Raw genomic sequence first — 27704 nt, 5'->3', positions numbered from 1 at the left:
ATCCAATTTTCTATTGATGGGTGGGGCTGTGTTCCCTCCCTGTTGTTTGACCTGAGACCAAACTGTGGTAGGGGTAATGCAGACTGTGGGGACCTCCTTCAAAAGGTCTTATGCATACACTGTTGTATTCAGTGCCCCTGACCTGACCCTGCAGCAGGCCACTGTTGACCCTGTCTCTGCTGGAGACTCCTGGACACTCACAGGCAAGTCTGAGTCAGTCTCTTGTGGGGTCATTGCTCCTTTCTCCTGGGTCCTGGTATGCAAAAGGTTTTGTTTCTGCCCTCCAAGAGTCTGTTTCCCCAGTCCTGTGGAAGTACTGTAATCAAATCCCACTGGCCTCCAATGTCAAATTCCCTGGGGATTCTCAGTCCCTTTGCCAGATCCCCAGGTTGGGAAATCTGTTGTGGGTCCTAGAACTTTCTTAACAGTGCCAGAATTTATTTGGTACAATTGTTCTGCAGTTTGTGGGTTGTCTGCTTGGCGGCTCTATGGTGGGGTTAATGGCGACCTCCTCCAAGAGGCCACATGCTGTATCACCCAGATCTGCTGCGCCCAGAACCCCTGCCCATGTGGCAAGTCACTGCTGACCCGTGCCTCCATGGGAGATACTCAAACACTCAAAGGCAGGTCTAGCTCAGTCTCTGTGGGGTCTGGGTCCTAGCATGCACCAGGTTTTTGTTTGAGCCCTCCGAGCTTCTCTGGTGGGTATGGGGTTTGATTCTAAATGTGATTTTGCCCCCCCCCCCCCCCCCACTGTCTTGCTTGGGCTTCTCCTTTGGGGAATGGGTATGGGGCATGGGGTATCTTTTTTTTAAACCACAGCTAGTAATTGACTGAAAAGGCTGAAAATGAGCTTCGTTCACAACCTCCAGGTGAGGTGACCATGAAGCTTGATGAAGAATACATGCTTACTTTATATGACTCTTCCGAAGGAAGAACATATTGATGGAGGTAGAATTCTTTCCAAAGTGGCTTCAAATATTTTTAGTTTCCTCTCAAACTTTTGCTGCTATATGCAAGTTATTTAAAGTAAACAGATAACCAACTACTACTGTTTATGATAACAGACCTCATGTGAGTTTAAAGACCTCAGTAGATAGTGAAGCTGGGCTGCCTGCCCTTAAGAATTCAGGCTAAATGGATTGTATTGGCAGTTGGGAATGACCTAAGGGAACCATTGCCAAGTAAGCTGTTTTCGCACCCACAGCTGCAGTGGGCTATGACTATTAACTGGAACATATCTCAAGATAGATCTATTTCTTAAACCTTAAGGGTTTATAGGGTCAATTTACATCTAGAAATTGTTATTGGTTGAGTGCCTATAATGTACCAAACTCTATTAAGACCTTTGTGTATATTATCACACTTGCTATTGTTCAGTCACTAAATTGTGTCTGACTCTTTGTGACCCCATGGACTGCAGCACACCAGGCTACCCTGTCCTTCACTATCTCCTGGAGTTTGCTCAAACTCATGTCCATTGAGTCAGTGATGCCATCCAACCATCTCCTTCTCTGTCGCCCCCTTCTCCTCCTGCTCTCAATCTGCACTTGCCCAAAATGGTAGTTGGTTTTAAATGACTAGATTTGAAATTTGTTGTTCTTAAGTAATGCTTAAAATTCTCCAAGCCAGGCTTCAGCAACACGTGAACCATGAACTTCCAGATGTTCAAGCTTGTTTTAGAAAAGGCAGAGGAATCAGAGATCAAATTGCCAACATCTGCTGGATCATCAAAAAAGCAAGAGTTCCAGAAAAACATCTATTTCTGCTTTATTGACTATGCCAAAGCCTTTGACTGTGTGGATCACAACAAACTGTGGAAAATTCTGAAAGACATGGGAATACCAGACCACCTGACCTGCCTCTTGAGAAACCTGTATGCAGGTCAGGAAGCAATAGTTAGAACTGGACATGGAACAACAGACTGGTTCCAAATAGGAAAAGGAGTATTTCAAAGCTGTATATTATCACCCTGCTTATTTAACTTATATGCAGAGTACATCATGAGAAACACTGGGCTGGAGGAAGCGCAAGCTGGAATCAGGATTGCCGGGAGAAATATCAATAACTTCAGATACGCAGATGACACCACCCTTATGGCAGAAAGTGAAGAAGAACTAAAGAGCCTCTTGATGAAAATGAAAGAGGAGAGTTTTGGCTTAAAGCTCAACATTCAGAAAACTAAGATCATGGCATCCAGTCCCATCACTTCATGGGAAATAGATGGGGAAACAATAGAAACAGTGGCTGACTTTATTTTGGGGGGCTCCAAAATCACTGCAGATGGTGACTGCAGCCATGCAATTAAAAGACGCTTACTCCTTGGAAGGAAAGTTATGACCAACCTAGATAGCATATTAAAAAGCAGAGACATTACTTGGTCAACAAAGGTCTGTCTGGTCAAGGCTATGGTTTTTCCAGTGGTCATGTATGGATGTGAGAGTTGGACCATAAAGAAAGCTGAGTGCTGAAGAATTGATGCTTTTGAACTGTGGTGTTGGAGAAGGCTCTTGAGAGTTCCTTGGACTGCAAGGAGATCCAACCAGTCCATCCTAAAGTAGATCAGTCCTGGGTGCTCACTGCAAGGATTGATGCTGAAGCTGAAACTCTAGTACTTTGGCCATCTGATGCAAAGAGCTGACTCATTTGAAAAGACTCTGATGCTGGGAAAGATTGAAGGCAGGAGGAGAAGGGGACGACATAGGATGAGATGGTTGGATGGCATCACCAACTTCATGGACATGGGTTTGGGTAGACTCCGGGAGTTGGTGATAGACAGGGATGCCTGGCGTGCTGCGGTTTATAGGGTCACAAAGAGTCAGATACAACTGAGCAACTGAACTGAACTGATCAAGTCACTTCTTTCTCTCAGAATTTTTTGGTAATAGGCATAACCCTGTTACTTTATGTTGGGTGACTATGCACTACTTTTCAATTTGATCACTATTGCCTATAAAGTGCCTCCTCTGATCAGCTACTGAATCCTAATAACTGCTGGAAATAAATGCTGACACCTGTGACCTACGTGATCCCTCTGTTACTAAGTTCTGACTAGTTGATGTCATATGACAAACATTTTATAAGGAACCTAATAGATTGTATTTTGTCTAAGTAAATGAATTCTGAATGCAGTTTAGTGAATTCTGCAAAAGAAATAACACCAAACAAGTTCTCCTCTCTCCCCAACTTAAACAAACAGTTGCATATACACCAACAATTTACACAGACCACACTCGGTCAATCAACTAGGAGCACGTGCACATGCAGCATTTTTGTGTTGGTCTGCAAGGGCATTTAATATGTTCTAGCAAGGCCTTGGCACATGCAAAACATAACCAGCGCTTACATGGCCTCAGTGCAGAACCTCCTTGAAGGCAGAGGAGAGAAAAAGAACAATAGACTTGAATAGGGGTGCTATGATAATTTGTTATTTTCTCTCTTGTGAATGCTTCTCAGTGCTCTGTCCCATTTTGTGTTTCTCTACTTACACTCTGTCTTGATGAAGGACTGCAGTTGGAAGGCCCGTGTATTCTTTTGCTCACTCCTTCCTGCCCCAAGACATGCTTCCCAATGGGTAAAATGGGACACTGATGGGGAGCTCCAAATCTTCTTCTAGCTGGTAATTCTCCCAGTCTAACAAATCAAATTTTCCTTGAGCACATTCCATGGGGGCTGTCTTAAATGCTCCATATTGATAGGACATTGAAAAAGTGTTTCTTTTTATTTCCTTCTGGTCCCTGCCATCTTTTCCCATCATTCAAGGAAGAACAGAGAAAAAGCAAAACAGAATCAGAGCAGGGCAACACAGGAATTTTCAGCCTTTTCTAAAGTGCTGTGTATCTCTGCAATTAGGACAACCTTTTGAAACTTAAAAAAAAATCTCCCTTAATTAGGACTGACCTCATCTGAGGAGCTGTAGCAGCCCAGCCCTGTCCTCCACAGGCCTTGGCAGCTAAGGTGAGTAGGGCTCTCTCTTTCCCATAGCCTGGCTCAGGAAGCTGCCAGAGAGCTCTCAGGCAGTATCAGCAGACAGGAAGTGGGGTGGGAGCGCGGGGTCTCCACCCATTAGCAGCTGCTTAAGTGGTAGGCAGGGGAGCTTTTCTATGGAGAAATTCAGGTCAGCAGATACTCCAGACCAATTTATACCACATGCTACCCAGTTGTGGAAGTGAATTCAAATGCTAAGAAAGGACCTGAACTGCCAATCTCCTTATTTTTTTCCTACCTTTGGCTTGGCACCCAAAAGAATAAAAGAAGAATTGGACTTGGTGGTTTAAAGGGAATTATTAGGCAACTGGAAGGAAGTGAAGGCAGCACAGACCAAGGGAAGCTGTCTTCATGGAACATCATGTACCAGTGATTAAATGTCAAGACCCATCACTGTCCAAGTGGTGATGTCTACACAGGTTTGGTATCCTGCTCATTCAGATTTAACCAAAAGACAAGCTTGACAGATTATCAGAATCTTTGGGGGAGGGCAGTGGGTGGAGTGGGGAATGGAGTGAAGTAATTTTGAAAAAATGATTTCAGAATTTTTTTAAAAAAAGCTCAACAATATTATCACCTCAGTGGTTTTTTGCTACAGTCTATTCTAGTAAAATGTGAAATAGAGGTTTTGCCAAAAGTAGAGAAAATATTTCCAAATAAGTCATTACATATTACATTACAACTCTAAAATAAAAATGTCTAAACATGTTTGTCTATCAGACTTTAGTGCTTTTTTGTTAGCACTTTCCTGTGGAAGAAATTGGACTTTTTCTTATGCTACTTCCTTAACAATAAGTTACTATGGCTTTAACAAGTGGCTAGGAGCAGGGTTCATAATTTTATATTGTATACTGAAAAATAATTTTTTACATTCCCTCAACAATAGGAAAACATTAAATGATTACCTCTGTAAATCTGTTCCGATTGGCTTGCAAGCCAACTTTTACTACCTCAAAAGGGTTGACCACGATGGCTTCTGTTAGTCCAGATCCCAGTCCAGCAATGGCAAATGTCTAGAAAAATTAAGTCAATCAATACTTTAAAACAAGTTATCATGTATATGAGGTTAAACATCTTACTCATTACACTATGCAGCTGAATGGTATAATGAGAATGGAGAAACTCACATAAATGCACCATATACCATTACTAAACAGCTTTAGATCTTGATTCGATGCTGACAATTCATGAAGCAGAAATTACAGAAGCCACAAACCACATCCTAACAATTCAAAATAAAACGTCAAAGCCCCATCAACAATGACTTTGTCCTTTAATGAAAAGCAAGGTTGTTTTATGTATTTAAGGTGGATACTAAAACATCTGCACATGTAACAACTAAGAGTTTGACTTAGTAAAAGGAGAGCTTCATTTTTAAACAGCTGCTTAAATACATTTAGTGAACATATAAAAAATTCAAGGAGCAGAACCAGAAATAAAATGTTTATAAAAAGCTAATTTTCAGGTAACCAAAGAGTATAGTTGAAAATATTTAAATATATAGCCACATTCTTAGAGTCATTATTCTAGGAAGTTAAGAAACAAAAATAATTTTAAAATTCATCCTTTATCTGTTTTTTTTTTTTTTTTAATTGGGCCCTATTCTTCTAGACCTAGAAGCTGAGGGATAAAGGCTGAGGTCAGAAATTGCTAGGTTGTCTTGAAGGGCTCAAATAAAATCTAGAACATTCAGCAAGAGGCAGCTGTGCCTCAGGTTATTTTCTACCTGTTAAGAATTTCTGCACTAGGTAAGAACAGCTTTCTAGAATTTTCTTCTGAATAGAATGCTGAAGGGTTTTTTCAGAAACTTAAATAACTACAACTATTAAAACACACATACTCAGCAGGAAGACAAAATAAAACAGTCTCAAACCTTCAAAACAGATGCTGGAAAAAATAATTCTTTAGTGCTGAAGCTCTAACTCCAGGAGAAGAGTTATACTATATACAACTAGGAGAAGAAAAAAGCCAATAAAGAGTAAAGAACAGAAGCTCTTATTAGGAGTCTGTAATAGGAGACTAAAAGAGAAAAGAGAAAAAACAATGCTCTATATCCTTAGAAGGGGAGGCAAGATGGAACCAGGGCAGGATCCAGAGCCAGGAGGTCTGGGTTTAGGTTCTGATTCTGCCATCTTATTGGCTGTGCGACCAGAGCTGCCATGTAGAGTAGTTTATCCACAAAGGTGCGTGTGGAGGCTGAAATCAGCCTGCACCCTGTTTGCCAAGTGGGAGTTCTGGAAAAGCACCAGTCCGGAGAAAGGAGCACCTTTTCATAATCCACACAAAATACCATGTGTGTCAGCTGCAACTCTGTATATAAATAACTGAATCTTTTAAAGGCAATGTGGTACATATATACAATGGAATATGACTCAGCCATTAAAAAGAATGAAATAATGTCATTTGCAGGAACATGGATGGGCCTGGAAATTACTACTAAGTGAAATGTGTCAAACAAAGACAAATCTCATAGGATATCACTTATATTTGGAATCTAAAAAAAAAAAAAGATACAAATGAACTTATTTACAAAACAGAAACAGATTCATATACTTAGAGAACAAACATTATTACCAGAGCGGGGGAGGGGAGGGATAACTCGGGGGTTTGGGATTGACGTGTACACATTAATAATTGACGTTTACACATTACTATATTTAAAATAAAATGCCTTTCCATGAAAAAAAAAATGAATTTTTTATGTCACAGTTTTCTCATCTGTAAAATGGAGACTATAATATCTAATCTTTGTATTTAATAAGATTATTATGAGGGTCAAAATCATGTGTGAAAGGCTCCTGTAAATTGCTGTTACTGCTACTAAAGACCACTGTTGCATAAAGAGGAAGAACAAAATTTCTAACAGATTTCAGGAGAGAATAACTAACTATGTTTTCCTGTAATGCCCCTTCATCACAATTTTAAACATATCTGTATAGGGTAACAGACCAAATATTTTATTCATTTATCTCAGACTCCCATCATGGAAGCCAAAAGCAGAAGAAAAAGAAAAATACTAGTCCCAAACTCTTCTGACTGAAAAAAGCTAAAATCCAGATGTTCAGGTTTTTATTACTATATGCACCCTTCCAAGTAATTCACTTTTTTGTTCTTCTATAAAACTCAGCTACATTTGCTGTCAGAACTAGTGTTCAGCAGCCCCTTGTCAAAAGAATTGATCAGCTATCAGCATATCATGTTACTCAGGCTGTTCCAGAGATCAGCAGTAACCGTCAGGTTCCCAGCCTCCCAGGCTCTTCAAGTGAGAGCACCAAGGGACATTTAACGGCTGTTTAAGTGTCTAGCTGCATCAAAGAGAAACTGAAATAAATGAGTTCAAGAAAAGAGAAAAACTGTATACAGTTTGCATGAATTCAGTGAGAGGATCTGGAGTGGCCAAATGCTTTTCTTTTTGAATTAGCAAGAAAGAAGCATAGTCTCTCACATGGTACAGATGCTCTATCCAGGAGCACCCAGCTGACCCGCTGGAAACCATCCTCTTTTTAACAAGATGTTTCCAAAGCGCAGGGAGACATTCAGGGAAGACACTGAGGAATTAAGAAATCTCAGCTAATTTGAGGACTCATGCCACCACTTCTCCTTCCAGGAGAAGCCTCCTCACAGCCCCCTTGTTTAAGCAGGACCAGAGGTTTCCTTGTCGTAACACAAAGCAACACTATTGGGTTTTTTAACTGGAGCCTTCCTAGGAAGGGAGCATGTGTGATTATTTTTAAATAGCAGCTAATTCTTAATCAATCTTTGGTGTTGTTTAGTTGCTCAGTAGTGTCTGACTCTTTTGCGACCCCACAGACTGTAGCCTGCCAGGCTCCTCTGTCCATGGGATTTCCCAGGCAAGAATCCTGGAGTGGGTTGCCATTTCCTTCTCCAGGGGATCTTCCAGACCCAGGGGTAGAACCTGCATCTCCTGCATTGCAAGTGGATTCTTTACCGCTGGGCCACCAGGAAAGCCCAGTGAATTACCGATTACCCGGTGGCTCAGCGGTAGAGAATCCCCCTGCAATACAGAAGCTGTGGGAGGCACAGTTTTGAATTCCTGGATCCAGAAGATCCCCTGGAGGAGAACATAGCAACCCACTCCAGTATTCTTGCCTGGAGAATCCCATGGACAGAGAAGCCTGGTGGGCTAGGATTCATAGGGTTGCCAACAGCTGGACAGTGAAGCGACTGGGCATGCAAAGTAAATAAAGAGCGGAAGCTCAGAACGCCGCCCCTTTGGCTGAGTTCTGCGGTGCATTCCATCTGGTAAACTGGAGGATGGAAGGTATATTGTCAGGTACATTCGCAGAGGCTGGAAGGCATGTTGTCACTTGGAGGGCCAAGGTAGATTTAGTTTAGTCGTGTTTTGCAGATTTTGAGGAGAAATTATTGCACTGGCTCTTTCTGGGGCTCTTGCTGCACTCATACTAACAGAGCATACTTGGCCAATATAATTTAACTTGTTTTGTGAAAAGCAACAAAATCACTAAGAAAGAAAGGAGTGGTATCTACAAATGTTCAAATCACCAAATGACTTTTATCGTAATAGTTGATCTGACATGGTAAGATCACTATTCTCCCCAACTATAAAAGGCCTCTCAGTGGGCATCTGACCACAGAGTGACCTGAAGTCCTATACTTAACTACAGCTTGAGCAAGAGCTGGAAAAGTGACCCGTTAGGAAATAATTTTAGGTACATGGACTTTCACATAAATAGATATGTGTAGTATGTATGTAAACACATGCATTTTGGGGGTTTAAAGGAGTCTTTGACAAATGCACCCTTTATTTTATATTCTTGACCATATCTCATATGGGCCTTTCCACACATATCATTATTATCATAAATTCATCACTGGGAGCTATAAAATAGCCAAATTGTGAGTTATTAGGAAGATGGCTTTCAACAAGTAGCTGAACATTGAATAACTCAAATTCATATTTTAGTAGCTGAGCTTGGGGAATCAAAAGGGTTTTTGTTTCCAGATTTTGCTTTATGAAATAACACACACACTTAAGTATAATAAATACTCTCACTTACCAATGCTGGTGACAGTGACACATATCCAAGCAATTTCTTGTACTGCTCAAAGGTGAAAAACTGTGAAACAAAACCAAACTCAGAGATTTATAACAATTTCCTGCAACAAACCTTTAAATTGACTCAAATTTCTTTAGTAAATCATTATATTCACTAGTAACTTAAAAAATTATAAACCATTGAGCACAGTTTTTAATCCAGTCTTGGGTAGTTGCTATTGAATCTTACTTGAACATTCACGTTTTTAAATGCAGCTATAATAACCTACAGAAGAGAAGATGGAATCCTTTATAGCAGTAAATGAACCATACAGCTGCCATTTACCATGACCATTTTCAGTTTCCCTAGACATCAATAGACTTCTTTTTTATGGCAGTGATTCAAAATTACAGGCATAGAGACCTGAAGTCTTCGGTCTCCTATGTTTTCTCTATAACCTGCTTTCCCAGTGAATGCCCAATTTTCTAACCCCCTTGTAAAAGACACCCACTTCTCGGCTGTAACTCGCATTTATATTGCTGTGTATCTCTATTGCCCCATGGGATTTCTAAACACTCAATAATGATGAAGATACCATGATAAACTAAGAAAGGACCCAGCAAGGACACATCTAATCTGTCCCCTGCCTGAAAGTAAAACTGTCCTGAATCTGAATGAATAAACAGCTGTTTAATCTTCCCTTTAAAATCTGATGATGATGATGATGAAGATTTTGTTGGTGCTTTCAATAGTTGATGTTTAATATAATTTTCTCTGTGAAGGGATGTCTATGGAGGCAAATCTAATCAGTCACTTTGTATAGTATGACCCAAATAAATTTTTCTCCTCTCTTTCTATGCTATGCATTTTGGACAACAATCTGGTTGAACATGATGTTTTGCCCCTGGATTCTCTGTTAGGTACCCTGCCAAAATCACCGATAAAACACACTCTTAGGTCCTGCCAGGGTCTGATTCTCAAGACTACAGAAATGGCATGGGCATTTCATGGTCTTAAATGTCTTCTACTCTACTACTTTATAACCCAGTACAATGGAACAATAAAAAACTGTAGATTTGAAAGCCAGATAATATTCTGTTGTTAGAAAGAGGTAGTTACATGTAGATGTGGCTCTCCTGAATCTTTGGGCAGTTCAAAGGTCTTTATGTCACCAGATAGATTGAGTCTTTTAAAGACTCAGGAATGACTTTTGTGCTATGATCCTTTAGATCACCTATGGATGTAGACTTCCATAGAACAGGAATTCATTCCTTCACTGATTTGACAAATATTTCTTGGTTCACACACCGGGGATGCAGCATAAACAAAGAGAAACCCTTGCTTTCTTGGTTTAACATTCTAGTGGATGGTAATAACCCTGAAACTATCCTGATGTTCAACTAGTAACACCAGGAGCCATCAGTTTTGATGAGAGATGTACTAGAAATGATTAAAAGGAAAAGGGTTATGGTCTTGGGTTTAAAAAATAAATTATGTTTTTCTTTCTTCTCATGGTCATCATCATAACAATTATTTGATAATCACTTTGTGTGGATTTTGACATAAGCAGTTCTAGGTTTGAATCCTGACTTAGCTCTGGAAGCATAGCTTGACCTTTCTGACCTTGAGGACGTAAGACTTCACTTCTAGAGTAGTCCTTAAATAAGAGAACTTGAGGAAGATTTCTTGACAGTCCCGGCACGCAGGAGACTTTCAGAAAATCATAGTTTCCATTTCCTTTCTTCACTTTGGGACTAAAGGAACCATAGATGCCTTACTGACATGGATCATTCACAAGAGCCTGCTGCGGTCCAGGAAACATGCTAAGGCCTTTGCACATGCTACTGCATTAAATCCATAAGACAGGTTATAGCACAATCATGATTTCCATTTGTAGATATCTGTCCTGCAGCTGGGGAGTTGAAGGATGGAGGTATCTCACTACGTCCAACTCCAAAGCCTGGGTTTGCTCTCAGCCACTATACTGCACTGCTCACTGGTGAGCCACGATTTTCAGTGGTTTGGGAAGAGATTCTCTGTGCTACAGTTTTCTTCCTGCTGAAATCTTCTTGCCTTCCCTGACCCCAGAAGCTGAGTTCCTTAAGGCAGAAGATTTCAAACTTTTCTGACCACAATCTAGGTAAAAATTATTTACCCAACTCAGATACATACATGCATGCAGCACACGCTCACATTTACAGCTGAAACAAAACACTGCTATAAAACAATGTTTACCACTTCACTATGTGAAGAGGGGTAATGCATTCTGTTTCTACTCTATTTCATCAGAAATTTTTTTCTGGTGACCCACTACATTGATTTCAGAGCTCACAGGTCATGGCCCATATTTTGGAAACATGCTCTAAGGGGTCCATGTGAGTTCAGGGAAGTTCTGGGAGAGGATGGACCTCGCAGTATGCCTCACTACCTTGTTCCCTTCCAGTGTGAGTATGCATTTTTTCTTTCTGACTTTTTGTCATGAAAAAAAATTATAGACCAAACAGATCTTGAAGAAGTGTGGGAACATGGACTTGACCTGTGATGTGCTGTGATGTGCTTAGTCGCTCAGTCATGTCCTACTCTTTGTGACCCCACGGACTGTAGACCATCAGGCTCCTCTGTCCTTGGGGATTCTCCAGGTAAGAATGCTGGAGTGGGCTGCCATGCCCTCCTCCAGGGAATCTTCCCAACCCAGGGATAAAACCCAGATCTCCTACACTGCAGGCTGATTCTTTATTGACTAAGCCACCAGGGAAGCCCAAGAATACTGGAGTGGGTAGCTTATCCCTTCTCCAGGGGATCTTCCCAACTCAGGAATCGAACCAGGGTCTCCTGCAGTGCAGGTGGAATCTTTACCAGCTGAGCTACCAGGGAATCCCGGACTTGATCTGTAACTCTAAGCAGTTCTCATAGGAAATTCCAAGTCTACACTTTGGGGCAATTCTAGGCTTTTCATTTTCCTATCTCTAAAACTGTTTAAAAAAAAAAAAAGAAAAGCTACCACTAGCTGGTTGGTACTCATCAGCAGTTTGGCTGGAAGATTCTGGTTATGGCTGGGATGAAGTGATTCAGGTTCCTGGCAATAAAGAAGCCTCATATATCAGTGATAAGTTGCTAATAGATTAAATCCAAAAGTAATGAACAATATATATTACATATTCTAATAAACAAATAGTGCTTTGAACTACAAAAAAAAGACTTGTTTTAATTTCTACCTTTGCAACCGAAGTCTAAATTACTGAATATAAAATAAAATAACATCTTGAGAAAGGAAAAGTCAAAATCTTTTAAAATAGATTTCCAACAAAATTAAAATAATATAATGTCGTTACAATGTGAAACCCATTATTAGCTAAAAATATTTGTTTATTCAACAGATATTTATTGGATGTCTCCCATGTGTAAAGTTTAGAAGATATTATACTAGACTACATTCTTAAGAACTAGTAGGTTAACCATTATTTTAATTCCTTTCTATGCAGCACTAATACTTTACTGCCTTCATGATATTTAGTACAGAGAAGTGATAAAGTTACCCTATCACATAAAATATGAGATTACACTCTAAGGATGAAATTAGGAGAGTCAACATGTTGAAGCCCCAGTACTTCGGCCACCTAATGTCAAGAGCTACTTGTTGGAAAAGACCCTGATGCTTGGAGAGATTGAGGGCAGGAGGAGAAGGGGGTGATAGAGGATGAGATGGTTGGATGGCATCAGTGGAAATAGTGAAGGACAGAGGAGTCTGGAGTGCTGCAGTCCGGCATTGCAAAGAGTTGGACAAGATTTAGCAACTGAACAATAACAACAACATGTAGTAATGTTACCTATTCCAAGTCATGCAAATGTGTACTAAAGAGTTTTGAAAACATTTATAGTCAGTCAAGGTTTTGGGAATCTTGAATATAAAATCTGGAATCCAAATTACTATGGTATACATAATCTATCTATTGGAACCTTGAAATTGGTAGTCTGGTTGGGAGAGAGGTTGGACCTGGAGGACAGACTGTGTGGTCCCTGGAGAAGTGTCAAGCTGTGGTTGGACAGGGGAGGTGGGCATGGTTTGCCTGGGTGACCCAGCCCTCTGGAGGGTGCTTTCATTGCTCACTAAACAATCTGATGACTAAGCTGACCTCCCAGATCATCTGTTCGGAGAGGCAGTTACATTACAGGGAAACAGTGATCCATTTGGGTTATACTTTTAACAAGTAGGCCCTGAGAAGTGCCCAGACTAGGACTGACTATTCCCCATCACAGAAGCAAACCCTTCTGGGTACCGCTCTCAATGTCCTATACGTGTTGAAGCCTCCCAGTTTGGTTGGTGATAACAGGCACTATTCCCAGTCCTCTGTGACTGCCCAGCACTGTTCCCGCGAACCCTTCTGACCACTCTTTCCAGGCCTCACTAGTCTCCTCACGTGTGCATTGGTCAGCTGGACACCGGAGGGGTCCCTCTGCGGATCTTAGGTATCTCTCTCTGTGCAGATCTCTCTCTGGTGCTCTGTCCTGCGAACTCTAGATGCCTTTCCCTCCCAGCCTCTCAGCTCCTTCTCAACCCAGGGAGTCCACTGGTTGAGGGAGTCAACTGGATTTCTCCTGTGTATTCCTGAGCTAAGAACTCAAGGCAGTGAGTTGGGGCAATCTTCAGGGCACATCTCATCTGTTTTGCATCTCAGGTATGACTCTCCCTCTTTGTTTAATGTCCAGTGTCTTAAAAATATTCTGGTTTCATATATTTTGTTCATTTTCTGTTTTTGCTGTTTCAGGCAGCAGAGTAAATCTGGTCCCTGTGACTTCATCTTGGCTGGAAATGGAAGTCTCGGCCTTTCGGAAACTCTGAATAGTAGATGTGGGAATTTGGGGGAACAGGACAGGAATTCTCCTGTTATAAAGTAATAAATTTTCTTTCTGTTTCTTGTTACATGAAAGCGAAAGTGCTATTCGCTCAGTTGTGTCTGACTCTCTGCGACCACATGGACTGTAGCCCTCCAGACTCCTCTGTCCATGGGACTCTCCAGGCAAGAATACTGGAGTGGGTAGCCATTTCCTTCTCCAGGGGATCTTCCCAACCCAGGATTGAACCCAGGTCTTCTGCACTGCAGTCAGATTCTTTACCACTGAGCCTCCAGGGAAGCTCCTGTTACATATGTTTCATTTATTCATCTAATATCCATTGAACATCTACTTGTAAGCACTGTGATAAGTGTAAGGGATACAGAGGTGAATAAATAGACTTCACAGTATATAATATTTTGTGAGTTTGGTTGGCATTAAGCAGTCCTTGAGAATCTGACCAAGAACTGATGGTGTTTCTGGACCTGTGATGCTCAAAACTAGATCCTGGAATCCAGCATGCAGCGCCTGCCATCTTTGAGCAACCAACTGGTCTCTTTCAGAGGTCTTCATTTCCTTTTGCTAATTCCAATACTCATTCTGTCTGTATTTGTGAAGGGGAGTTTTATTTATTTAGCATCAATGAACATTATTATTTTAATGCTGAAATGAATTTCAAAGAATAAAGTACAGACAAAAATGATCTGTTTCTAGACATTGTCTCTGTTTCTCTCTATATATATACACATACATATATATACATAATTTCAGAGACCATATATACATATGTATACGTGTGTATATATCTATGGCCTGAGTATTTTTTCAAAGTAAACTGTGATGGCATACAATAAAGCAGTTTATGATGTATGAAATTGTTGCAATCAGATGATCATTTTCCTCACAAATCCTAAGATAAATATCTATAAAAGGAATGTTTTCATAAATTGTGTTGAAAAACTGGTGCTATCCATCTGGCAAAGATACACTTAACTCGAAGTCATACTTAAAAAGCCAACATACTTACCATATGTCTCAATAATTTTAAGGTAAAATCTACTTGAAACAAGATGTCTGGGACACATACACCATATCCAGTTGCCCAAAAGTTCATCTGTTAACCATTGTTCTGGCAGGGAGCATTGTTTTTTTAAAGTAGAGACTAGCTCAGTTTTGTAGAGCTCAACTTTTTTTTCTTCCATAAAAGACTGTTCAACATTGATAAACGTTAATCCTCTAAAAGCTTAAATTGTCTCCAATGTATAGTATTAAGGAAAAATATTCCAGGAAAAACTATAATTACAGTTTACTTTATTTATACATGTAAAACTCTGAACAAATGAATATATTATTCCATGGAGACAAAGTGACTTTCCTTGAACAGGAACTATGCTCTGTTTGTTTACTTGGGCAATCTTTTATCAAGTGAAGCCATTTCATAATTCAATTCAGCCCTCTTGTGTACTTTGGTGAACTTTTTCCAGATTCTCTATTGCGATTCAGATCCTCATAAAGAAATTTGTATTGAAGTAATAATGTAAAATCACAAAAACTATGGCAACGAAGAGGTGAATTTATAGAGGAAGTATGTTTTAAAGCTTTGCTTTCTGCACTCTAGACCGGAATTAAATCCTATTATATCTCTATTTTCACATGAGTAAAACTTTGGTGTCTGTGTATATATGTTTTTTTTTTAATCATAATTTTTAACTCAGTCATCTTCTTGATTAACTGAGTATAAGCATATAAGCTGCATTTTATTACCTTTCAGGAATGTTGGGAATACAAATTGAGTAATGTGTGCGAAAAAAGCTTTATGTCATCAGTTGGAAAAGAAGTCTTTAAGTTTATGTTATCTTTATTATGGAAAGACAAAGCTGTATTTGGTGATGGCAGTGGTGTTGGGGAGGGGATAGGGCCATCAGAGTCACTGTGATCAGGACTTCTGTCTGAAAGAACCTAGAAAATAGCATCATCAGATTTATTTCTTTTTCCCTTGGAGGTCCTGCTAGATCAGGAGGCTTCCCCAGTGGCTCAGCTCATAAAGAATCTGCCTGCCTTATGGGAGACCTGGGATCGATCCCTGGGTTGGGAAGATCCGCTGGAGAAGGGAACAGCTACCCACTCCAGTATCCTGACCTGGAGAATTAGTCCTATATAGTCCATGGGGTCACAAAGAGTCAGACACGACTGAGTGACTTTCACTTTCACTTTCCCCTGGAGGTCCTGCTAGATCTCCATGTTCATATCCAGATACTGAACCAGCAGGGAGTGCATAAACCTCCATAGGTGGGACTTCCCTGGCGGTCCAGTGGTTGATACTTCATGTTTCAATGCAAGGGTTGCGAGTTTGATTCCTGGTCAGGGAGTTAAAATCCCACATGCCTTGTGGCCAAAACACCAAAACAGGAAACAGAAGCAATATTGTAACAAATCCAGTACTTTAAAAATGGTCCACAATTTTAAAAAATCTTTAAAAAACTCCATAGTTCTGTGGTTAAAGAATGGAAATCAATGTAGTGGAAGCATTGATAGTACTTTTGTGAAAACGAGTATAGAATATTTTAACAGAGGAGACCAGGGTGGAGAAATGAAGTTAGCACACCAAATAAATGTGTTATATAAGAACCACACACAAAGAAATATAATGTATTAGTTCACTCTGTTCATAAAACGAGGATGATTTAGGGAAGGTTTTTCTACCTCTCCTCTCCTCTCTCTCTTTTTTTTACTAATTACTGCTCCAAAGGCAAGTTTACAAATTGCCTTGAGAAAAAGTCCAAGCTCTTTTGTGGCTGCTGTGGTTTGATTACTTGAATTTCATTCACCATGGTGATTTTTGTGTAATTTTGCCATTAGAAGGGAATGCTTTTTACCTGGAGAAAGAAATCCACAAACCAATATAGCAATATTTGAGAGAATGACCAAGTCTAATAATGATAAAAAATATAATTTCTATATAAAAATTTTAGTATTTCACATTAAATTCCCATTAATGTCCCATAGCTTATTGTGGGATGTGCTAATGCTGAAGCACTAAGTCCATTTTCACTTGATGGGAAGGCATATGTTGTTTACCTTTACTGCTCTTTTTGGTGTTTCAGCCAAGATGGGTGGTATAATCCCCTTGTAAAAACCGAACAACCTATTGGAGAAATGAAAAGATTTATATAAGTAAGGAGGGCTTCCCAGCTGGCACGGTCTCCTGCCAATGCAGGAGATGCAAGAGACACAGGTTCAATCCCTGGCTCAGGAGGATCCCCTGGAAGAGGAAATGGCAACTCCCTCCAGTGTTCTTGCCTGGAAAATTCCATGGACAGAGGAGCCTGGCAGGCTACAGTCCATGGGGTTGCAAACAGCTGGACATGATTGAATGACTAAGCAAGCACGCACATATAAGTAAGGGAATTAGGATGGATAAAGCAACTTATCTTAAAATATTCCCAACTACTCAATACAGCTCATTAGTCATGAAATCTTCCTTTGTTTTAATGCTAACGTGGAGAGACTATGAATTCTACATTTATACATTCTATGACATTCAGAAGAGGAATAAATGATGCTGAGACTGGAACCCCTTACCAGCTGCTAAAGATAATCATGAGTTGTACCTTAAAGATAAACTCAATCCTCCTTAATCTAAGGAATCTTCAATTTATTTTCTAAGTTGTGTGGTTGGTAGCCTTGAGCTCTCTACCATCTTGTATCTCTTTCCTGTGGACACCAAATGAAGTGAAGGCTACACCTGAGCCCACTAGACTAAGACTTCGGAGGCTAACCAGGTGACGAAACCCTCAATTTTAGCTTCACTAACATAGGAGAAACTAACAAACTATATGGCTGTGGAACTAGGGCTCCTAGCCCTGTCCCAAATCAGTCATAATTTTTTTAGCTTCCTTGATGGAGATGAAAGAAGCTCAGGGAGGGCTAATGACAGAGACATGTTCCTGACAGTAGAAGTATCAAGCTTTCCTGGAGGTGGTGCATGCTCGCTCAGTTGTGTCTGACTCTGTGACCCTATGGACTGGAGCTCACCAAACTCTCCTGCTGATGTGCAATCTCACAGGGCATGGGACAGCTGTTGTTTTCAATATTGACATGTGGTCACATATTCAGACATTTTTAGGAAAAAAAAGACTGAGTGTCATGTATGCCTATAAGTTTTATAAAAAGTCACCATTTATTTCTCATTAAAATTTAAGATTCAAAATCTTAAATCTGTCTGCCCTGGAATTTACACACTCATATACACATATATATGCTATGATGGTATGAAAGTGAAAGTCGCTCAGTCGTGTCTAACTCTGTGACCCCATGGACTATATAGTCCACAGAATTCTCCAGGCCAGAACACTGGAGTGGGTAGCCTTTCCTCGAGGGGATCTTCCAAACCCAGGGATCGAACCCAGGTCTCCCACACTGCACGTGGATTCTTTACCAGCTGAGCCACAAGGGAAGCCCAAGAATACTGGAATGAGTAGCCTATCCCTTCTCCAGCGGATCTTCCCAACCCAGGAATAGAACCGGGGTCTCCTGCATTGCAGGCGGATTCTTCATAAACTGAATTATCAGGGAAGCCCCATGAGGGTATAGCATAAGTATATATAGTATGAAAATATTTCAATAGGAAATAATATTCTGCATCATTTTCTGAGATAATCAATTCCCCTGGTCAACCAGTAAGTGGCTACAGATAAAGGTAGGACTCAACCAGTCCCTGTTTTAGGATAACCACTTAATATCCTAGAGAAGGCTGGAGCTTCTCTGATTAACCCATCAAACTTTACTCCAGCACCCTTAAGTTGGGTTCTGCTTCTAGCTATGCTCTGGAACAAAAAAGTTTAGAGTTTATTCAGACTAACCCACTGTACTCAATCCAACATGGCAACCTCTTGCTCTTCCTCAACACACTGGCTGACACAGTACCTTTCAATGAAGGGAGCAAAAGCCTCATTTTACAGCTTCTAACTGTTAGTCCCTTGAGGGCTGGTGTCCCCTACAGTGCTTACCCCAGAGTCTTGTGCGTGTGTGTGCATCTGCACGTGTGTATGCAAACAGGACACAAATATTTGCTAAGCTTACAGATTTTATGAAGAGAAAGAAAAGAATCAAATGATCGCTTAATGTGGGCTTACAATGCCTGCTGTTTTTGACTTAATGAATAGCACTAGCATTTGTGTTCATATAAAGGAAGTAAAGCAGACGTGCTTTGAAGAACTATGAGAATTCATGAATTCCCCCACTTCCTTTCCATTTCGACTACTGAGGCCTGAAATTTACTTGTAAAATTTAAATACTCTTTCTAATTTGAATTTCATTATAAATTATTATATAATTTTCAGCATAAGAATGATTCTGCCTAGGTTTGATCTTCCTAAAAGATAAATGTGATTTTCTTGAATAGAAGTTCTATATTTATAATAAAAGACATTATTAGTTCTGTTCTTTTTGTTCTGTTTTTTTCACCCCTGGAAGATTATGCCTGGTTATGGGGTGGGCAGGAATGAAGAAGAACATTTAAGGAAGGAAAGCTTCTGGAACAGAGTGTCCCTGTTAATAGATCTACTTGAAATCCCATGCAACAGAGAACAGATATAGGACGAACAGTAGCCCAGCTGGAGAAGAAAGATCTTAGGGACAAACATCTGATGAATCTTCTGAAAAGTGAGCATGTAGGAAACAGATTAGACTTTTCTGTTTGTTTCCAGGTGGTAGAACTAGGGCCAACAGGTGGAAGCAACAGAGAAAGACACATTTTTGGCTCAGTAGGAGCTTGATACAAGGAAGTACTTCTAACAGTCAGACCTATCTAAACATAGAATGGACTCTCCTGAAAAGTGGTGTGTTCCCTTTGGAATGTGGTCAAGCAGTGTGGATGAGCACTCAACATGGATGCCAGACATGGATGTACACAACAATGGAAGGATTTGATGGCCTTCAAGTTTGGTTTACTCCAATCCTCAGATTTTGTTATTCTAAGAGAAAGAACAAAAAGACACAGAACAGCACATTTCTGAAGACAGACACTCTGCATTACTTTAAACTTTTGCCTAAAGTGGAGCACTACTTCGCTGAAGGAGGACAGAAGTCTTACAAGCAACGCAGAAAGTCTTCGTTTTAAAAATGATGAAAGAAAATATTAAAAAGAGGTGTACAGCAGGAGGGAAGAGAGGCAGTAGGGACAACCATAAGGATTTAATCTGAAAAGAGCTGGGAGGTCCAGAGCCCTTGGCTTCACGTTGGTGATGCTTCCGTGATGCACGCGCTCTCTGTTCTGCTCTTTCATGTGCAGTCATCCCCTGCTCCCTCACCAGCGCCAGCCAGCTCATCATCCTGACCTCTCTAACGGTGAATGAACAGTGAATGAACAGGAAATTCTCAAGGACCATAGGCAGCATTTGTGGACAAATGAGAAGTGAGAATCATCTATTTCCTTGCATTATTTTTACAGTATATCCATGCAACAGTGGGTATCTATGGAATAGCCAGGCTGGCAACTCTTCTGTTGAGAACTGTCCCACCTCATTTTTTTAAACTACTAGAACCCATATATTAGTACAATATGATACTGCTTGTAGACAGTGGTTGACTGGGAAACTTGCTGAATGGATCCAAATGGTACTCCATTTCTTTGTTCCTGTTAATCTGATCCAAGTAGAGTTTTTCTCCAGGATTTTGGAATTGGAACTGAAAAGGTCAGCCTTGCTCTGTGTGGTTGAAGCTCTAAGATAAGAAGGCTAGAATATTCACAGTAGTCATGTGTTCTGTCTTTCAGGGAAAGTCAATGTGCAGTGATAAGAAAGAAGGAAGCCAGCATTCAGGAAAACAAAGAAGCAAGATGCAGAAGTTCTGGTACTATAAGTGTGATTCTGCGGCCAGGATTTCTTTAAGCCTTGTTACATCTTGACCCTTCTTGAATACTGACATCTCCCTTTGCTTTTGATTCTTTGAGATACCCAGTAATATCTATAATAAATTCCTTTATTTACTTACAAACCAAAGTCCTGGATCCAGAAATTAGCCTCTACAGTCAAAGTGACTATTGCTGCTCCTCCATACTGTGGCCTCTCCTATGAAGAGCCTTTGGTCAGGTAAGCGTGGCACTTGGGCCGATTCAAATAATAACAACCAAAATGTGAGCAATAACGAGAATCAAAACTACAATGAGCTACCACCTCACACCAGTCAGAATGGCCATCATTAACAAGTCTACAAATAACAAATGTTGGAGAGGATGTGGAGAAAAGGGAATCCTCCTACACTCTTGGTGGGGATGTAAATTCATGCAGCCACTGTGGAAAACAGTATGAAGGCTCCTCAGAAAAATAAAGATAGAGTTGCCATATGATCCAGCAGTATATCCAGACATACCTATAATTTGAAAAGATACATGCACCCCCATGTTCATAGCAGTACTATTTATAATAGTCAAGGCATGGGAACAACCTAAAAGTCCATCAACAGATGAACGGATAAAGAAGATGTGGTATACATATACAATGGAATATTATTTAGTCATAAAAGAGGATGAAATAATGCCATTTGCAGCTATATGGATGGACCTAGAGATTATCATACTAAGTGAAGTAAATCAGAAAGAGAAAGACAAATACCATATGATACTGTTTACATGTGGAATTGAAAATATGACACAAATGAACACATCTACGAAATGGAAACAGACTCATAGACAAAGAAAACAGACTTGTGGCTGCCAAAGAGGAAAGGGGGTAAGGGACGGAAGTGCTGGGAGCTTGGGATTAGCAGGTGCAAACTGGTATGTGAAGGATGGATAAACAACACCTCACCGTATAGCACAGGGATCTGTATTCAATACCCTGTCATCAGCCAGAATGGAAAAGAATAAGGAAAAAAAAAATATGTAACTGAGTCACTATGCTGTACAGTAGAAATGTAAAACAACTATACTTCAACAATTTTTTTTTAAAGTATGAGCAAGAGAATGTGGGCAAGGCCTTAAGCTGATGACTTATTTTTTTGACTTGATTGATAATTACTGGAAGTTTTCCGAGTGTAAAAGTATGACATACAGACGCTAAAAAACAAAAAGGTCTAGCAATATCTTATGAAGAAGATACTCTTTCTGGCTAAAAAAAACTGATGTTTATATTCACATGCACTGTTCATTCTGCCAATTTTTTTTTATCTGTGCTCATGTAGTCTTGGCTTGAAATACAAGGCATGTAGCTTATCAGGACAATAAGCAAGGAAGTTAAGAGATTTGCAACACTCATATCAACATGCTTCAACCTGCTTACTTCTCAAGAACCAGATTGACACATTTCGTCTACTCCCTGAATGAATGGAAAGTGAGATTCTAATGTCTGCTGAGAAGACAGTAAAGCCACTACTGTGGTTTTAAGTTTTGACCCATATCAAGCCAACTGGGGAACTCTGTGGAAGACACACAAGAACCAGTTCAAGACCTCCTATAAAACTGCACTATGAACTGTTTGGAAGACCTCATATTTTGTTTCTTAAAGTTATTACTTCTAAAAATTATGAGTTCGATGTTAACTACCTTGTGTAGGAATATGCTAATGGATGTGTATCAACTTTTATTAATACTGTTATAAGTAAAAATAGTCAAATTTGGTGAATGCATAATGTGGACTTGCTACTCTGTTAAGAATAAGTATATGAAGGCATATGGACATATTTTAATCTCATTCAACTCTCACAACAATCCTTCCTTTGAAGCAGAAATGATTATTTTCTTCATATTGTAGATGAAGCCTGTCCTCACAGTCTCTTGTCCTTGTCCACAGTCTTCAGTGCTTGTCCACTGAGGTGTAGAGGTATCACAGTTTTTCTTAAAATAAAACTATTTTTACAAGCACATTTGAAAACTCAAGTTATTTCTATTGCAAAAATGTCTTGTCATGTCTTATTTTAGGAGAAGCAGTTAAAAATCAGATCTCTATTCCACTTCCATTCTCTTTTAAAGTAATATGCAACATTTCCTGCATAACTGACAGATCCGGGCTGAGAGGAACAAGATCATTTTCTGGAAAAACTTTTGGGATCTTTATAAAATATTTCCTAGGTGAGAAAAAAACTTAGGCTGTAGGATAAATTTTTTCCCCATAAGAATCAGTTTTGCTCTTAAGACAAATATCAGGATAATTCTGTGTGGGAAAAGACAGTGCATAGTTTGCTAATATGATAAAACAATGAAATACTCATACTAGATATTAAAATAAAAATAGTTGTCCAAAAAGTCAGTGGGGAGCACTTTTAGCTGTTGATTTAACAGATACCCTCCTCAACTGTCTTTGTTCCTAGAGATGCAGGTATTCACCATTCCCTGCACTTTGGGAAGAGAGCCCTTTGCCAGTCCGGGGGTAAAGCAGAGTTCTTCAAGCCAATCATGGTGGTCCCATTCCCTTCCTAGCAAGGGGGTTAAACATGGACATACAACTCAAACCTAGCCCCTTGGACCAGCAAAGAGGGAGGGATGCATGCTGGAAGTCTTGAATTTCTAGCCTAAGGAAAAGAGTACATGGAAAAAAACGACCCTCTTTTTCACTAGATGTTGTCTGTGCTGCATGATATCCCTGTGTACTGCAGTCAAGTGAAATATCACTGCCTGCAAGCTGAGGATGTTCAGCAAAAAGAAAAGACCTTGACCTTGATGACATCATCAGACTGCTCAATGAACCAATCCTGGCACCCTACCTCCAGATGTCTGGTTACATGAAATTAAAAATAAACCTTTACTATTCGAGCGCTTTCAGTTATATCTTCTGTTAACCTACAGCTAAAAGCATTCTGATACAAATAGCTTTAACATTTGTATTTTTGAAAAAGTCCCAAATTCTTAAATCATAATATAATGAAGATAGTTGTTAAATGTTAAGCAAAGCACTTAGAAGGAGACTGTGAAAACCATTTTTAAAATGTTTTTAGGTTATTTCTTTCAGAAACCATATCATATACTAAAACTCTATCCCATTATAATGATTACATACGAGAAATCCCCACACCAAAGACAGAACGTGGAAAAGTTCACAGGCAAAAATGAGGATGGGGTTCCAGTTTTTCAAAACCATTAGATCATGATGGTTCACATCCTGATTGAGAGCTGTTATTCAGGAATATAAGTAGACAAAGAGTATTACAACATTGGATCACATTTGTTTTTAATTGTATGATCAAAACAGGCCTTGTATTACTTATGTACATCTATAAAGTGAAGATCAAAACTGCACTGCACGTGTTCTTCTCAAAGACACAGCTCACACATAGCTTATTTGAAATACAGATTTATGCCAAACACCACAAAATAATTTTATCCCTCATTTCCCCCACCACTTTTTTAAACTGTGAAGTTATTTAACATATTGGGTGGCTCCAAGGTCGTAGACAAGCCAATAAAAAGATGTTGATTGTACAAATCAAGGAAATGCAGAATTTTCTTTGAGTTCCAGTTGGTGGTTCATTTACAAACCCTGGAGGAAGCCTTCCTGCTGTCTCTCATTAGTAGCGACCAATCTTAGGTTACCTTCTTTGGGGCCCAAACTTTAGAATCCCTGCCCCCCAAGGAGACCAGATAGATCTTTAATGAAACATCTTGTACCTGACAACATCTTTAGTCCATTTGGATGGCTGAAAAAAGTTACCTGCTTTAAGTCAGCTACTGAAATCTGAAGACTTTGTGGTTAATAGTGGGTAGACAGGACAGGGCTTAACATTCTCAAAATTCAACCCAGGTAAAGAAGCCAGAAAGGAATGGAAAAATGACATGTCCCTTCTGCCCCTCCTTTTTGTCCCTCTGAGTCACCTCCTTATTGGTTTTGCTGTTATTTTTCTAATTTAGTATGTAGAAATGTTTGTTTGGAAGTAATTTGTACTGTAGAGCTGGACTACTCCTACAGGCAAGCTGGGAAATTTTTGAAGTTCTAGCCTGGTAAACAGGATTTTGGCCTTAGAAGCCACAACATGGAATCTTTTCTTCTTTGCAGCTCCCAAGGAGAAAGGGAAACAGCATAACTGCTTCACCAGTGACTTTTAGAGGGAGTCATACCACATTGTCTATCAGAAAGGTTATCAACTCAACTGGTAGATTACTCAACCAGTTGATTATAAAACTCAACTGGTAGATTACTGAGAAATGAGTATAAGGAAATGGTGAATAAATTATCTTCCCTCCTAAGAGAGAAGATCACTGTACAAATCTGCTGCCTGGGGAAACCAGGCTTTCCCTGGTTGTTGGAGATGAAGGGTTTTGGGGGGTCCAAACTGCTGAGATTCATAATCTGGACCCAGCAGCCAGGATAGCAGTGCACCTCATCCAAGCCTGAAAAGGCCAATTAAAGAAATGACTTCAAAGTTGAAAAGCCATTTTCAAAGCCACCTGCAGCATACTCACATGCAGCAAGAGATGGATGTTTTCACCTGGATCCCACTTCTTTGCCAAAAACCTGGCATTCAGTAAAAGTCCAGAGCAGCAATAATACTCATCGGTGAAGCATGAAATAGGAGAGACAGGGAAAGTGACACCAGATCCCCAGTTGGGGAAATTGGAAAGCATTAACGTGTCTGTGTACCTAACAGAGCACAATTACTACATTTTACTTCGTTTCAACAGTCAGGACCTAACTGAACATCACCATTCAGTTCTGTTCTGGGCAACGATCCAAGCTCATCTTTGGTACAGTTGATTTTGAAGCCTTACAGTCAATCATATCTTCACAATTTGTTCTTCTTTCAGGCTTCAGGCATCCTCCTGATTTCCATTTCTTGTTTGGAAGTCTTGAGTCATCTGTTCTGGCAACATGACCAACCCAAATCAGTCATTTTCTCCAAATTATATTGAAATAGGGATCTTGCTAGTTTGTTTTCTTCCTCCCCCCTTCTTTCACATAATTTCCCCTTTAAGGATCTTCTAATACAAAGCTGATTGAAGGCATACAATATCCTCTTTCTTCTGCTGTTGTCAAATCCAAGTTTCTTACCCACATGCTATAGCTCTGTAATTAAAACAATGAGGGTGGCACTCAGCCCTGGGTTATGAGGGCATGGCTTCCATCGCTCGATGGGTCCTGTCTCCCAGGGCAGAATTTTGGCCTCGGCACTACACCTTTAGGGCAGAATTCTGACATCATTTACGCTCTGCAAGTCTCAGCGGTTCACAGAATCCAAATGAAAGACTGCAGTTCCATGGCTCTGTTATTTGAATTATGTAGAATCTGCAATCTGAAGTTCTCGAAATTGCATGCATCTTGAGGCCATTTTCAATTAGGCAAAGGAGAGAGGGAAAACTAGATAGCCTTCAAAGGAGAAGGAAAACAGCTTACAAAGAGTAAGTGACATAGATTCTTCTTTCAGAAGCAGCAACCGAACTTTGAAGAAGGGCAGGAAGCATAAAGAAAGTTTCAGCTAAGATTCTAACATAAAACTCAAGAAAGTTTCCCTTGCTTCAACTCATATCAGGTCTCTGGGCACAAACAATATAGTTATTATTTTTCATTACAGAGAATTAAGTGAACTGAGTTTCTGCATATGGTCCTTGGATCTATTTGTTACCCCAAACCATACCACTTTCATTACACGCTATACGGAGGAATTCTTTAAAAGTTTTCGTCAACACACGTTTTTAACTGAACTTTCAGTATGATTTTACCACCACAATTAAACTTTGCTGATGGGTCTGAAATAAACTACAACCTTGATTTTCTAAGATACGAAAAATTAGTTCAGCTGTTAGTATCACTTAGGAGGTGGGTCCATGGCTCCATTCCCTGGAAAGTTGGCAGGATGCTCAATGCAGCAAGCATGTTGAACAGGGAAGGCATTAGTGTGATATAAGAACCAGAACCCTGATAGAAAACGCTAAGGAAAGAAAGAGCAAAAAAGATATTTGAGAAGCAACTAATATGTAAATAATATGGGTAGAATGTGGTATTAGTTGCTGCATTCATCTATAAGTGAATAGACTTATTTAGAACCGAATATGCAAAAAGTATAGTAATTTTCAGTGACAGCAGATTACCTTGCTTATAAAGATGAACGCATTTCCATTAGAAAATAAGAATCATGTAAGAGCAGTCTTTCACTCATGTGGATGGTAACTCTGAGAGAAAAAACTCAAAAAAAAAAACAAAAGAAGAAGAAGAAAAGAAAACCAAAACAACTCTGTTTCTTGGACAGGGATTGAAAACCAGGAAAAAGGACCTGACTGCGGAGTCAAAAATTCCTTTGACAGCCAGTTCCCTGTTCTCTGCTGAAGAAATTCCTTCTCCATTCTAGTCACCCCAACCTCTCACCAATCCCCCTTTTCTTATTTCCTCTGTTCTAATTTCTGTTGTTCCCACTCAAGAAGTCATCATTCATGTATTCACTCACTTATTCTTTCCATATATTTTGTTCCAAGCACAAGCTAAGCATCTTTTTCTGGGGTCAAATCTTAATAACAGAGTAGTTCCACTGTCCCCAAATCAACTAAGACCTTAACTTTATCCAGGAAGCCTTCTCTGAGATGGTAGAAAAAAATCTTGATATTGTACCTGCTGGTAATGTTTGACCAAGATGTTGTCTTCATACATGCTTGGCACATAGCAACATGCAGATAACATTATATTGAATACACTGACATTCAAATAAGAAATGTATATACTTATGCATAGATGTCTATACATATCGTGCATGTGTGCTCAATTGCTAAGTTGTGTCCAACTCTTCTGCAACCCCATGGACTGTAGCCCACCAGGCGCCTCTGTCCATGGGATTTCCCAGGCAAGAATACTAGAGAGGGTTGCCATTTCCTTCTCCAGGGGATCTTCCTGACCCAGAGATAGAAACTGCATCTCCTGCATTGGCAGGCAGATTCTTTACCACTGAGCC

General features: G+C 39.9%; 1 protein-coding gene across 5 annotated transcripts in view; it reads right to left on the bottom strand.

The window, feature by feature from the left end:
* The window catches only part of SLC25A21 (solute carrier family 25 member 21), a 502561-nt gene that overhangs the window by 44069 nt on the left and 430788 nt on the right, over positions 1-27704 (bottom strand). For all 5 annotated transcript variants that reach the window (XM_070478014.1, XM_070478011.1, XM_020916591.2 and 2 more), the window contains exons 4-6: positions 16917-16983; positions 9027-9086; positions 4893-5000 (exon numbers count right to left, since the gene is read on the bottom strand). In XM_070478014.1, coding sequence (XP_070334115.1) covers positions 4893-5000; positions 9027-9086; positions 16917-16983 — 235 coding nt within the window. The remainder of the gene's footprint in view (positions 1-4892; positions 5001-9026; positions 9087-16916; positions 16984-27704) is intronic.

This window comes from Odocoileus virginianus, chromosome 16 (assembly GCF_023699985.2).
Source record: "Odocoileus virginianus isolate 20LAN1187 ecotype Illinois chromosome 16, Ovbor_1.2, whole genome shotgun sequence".
NCBI lineage: Eukaryota > Metazoa > Chordata > Mammalia > Artiodactyla > Cervidae > Odocoileus > Odocoileus virginianus.
This window is presented reverse-complemented; position numbering and strand designations above follow the sequence as displayed.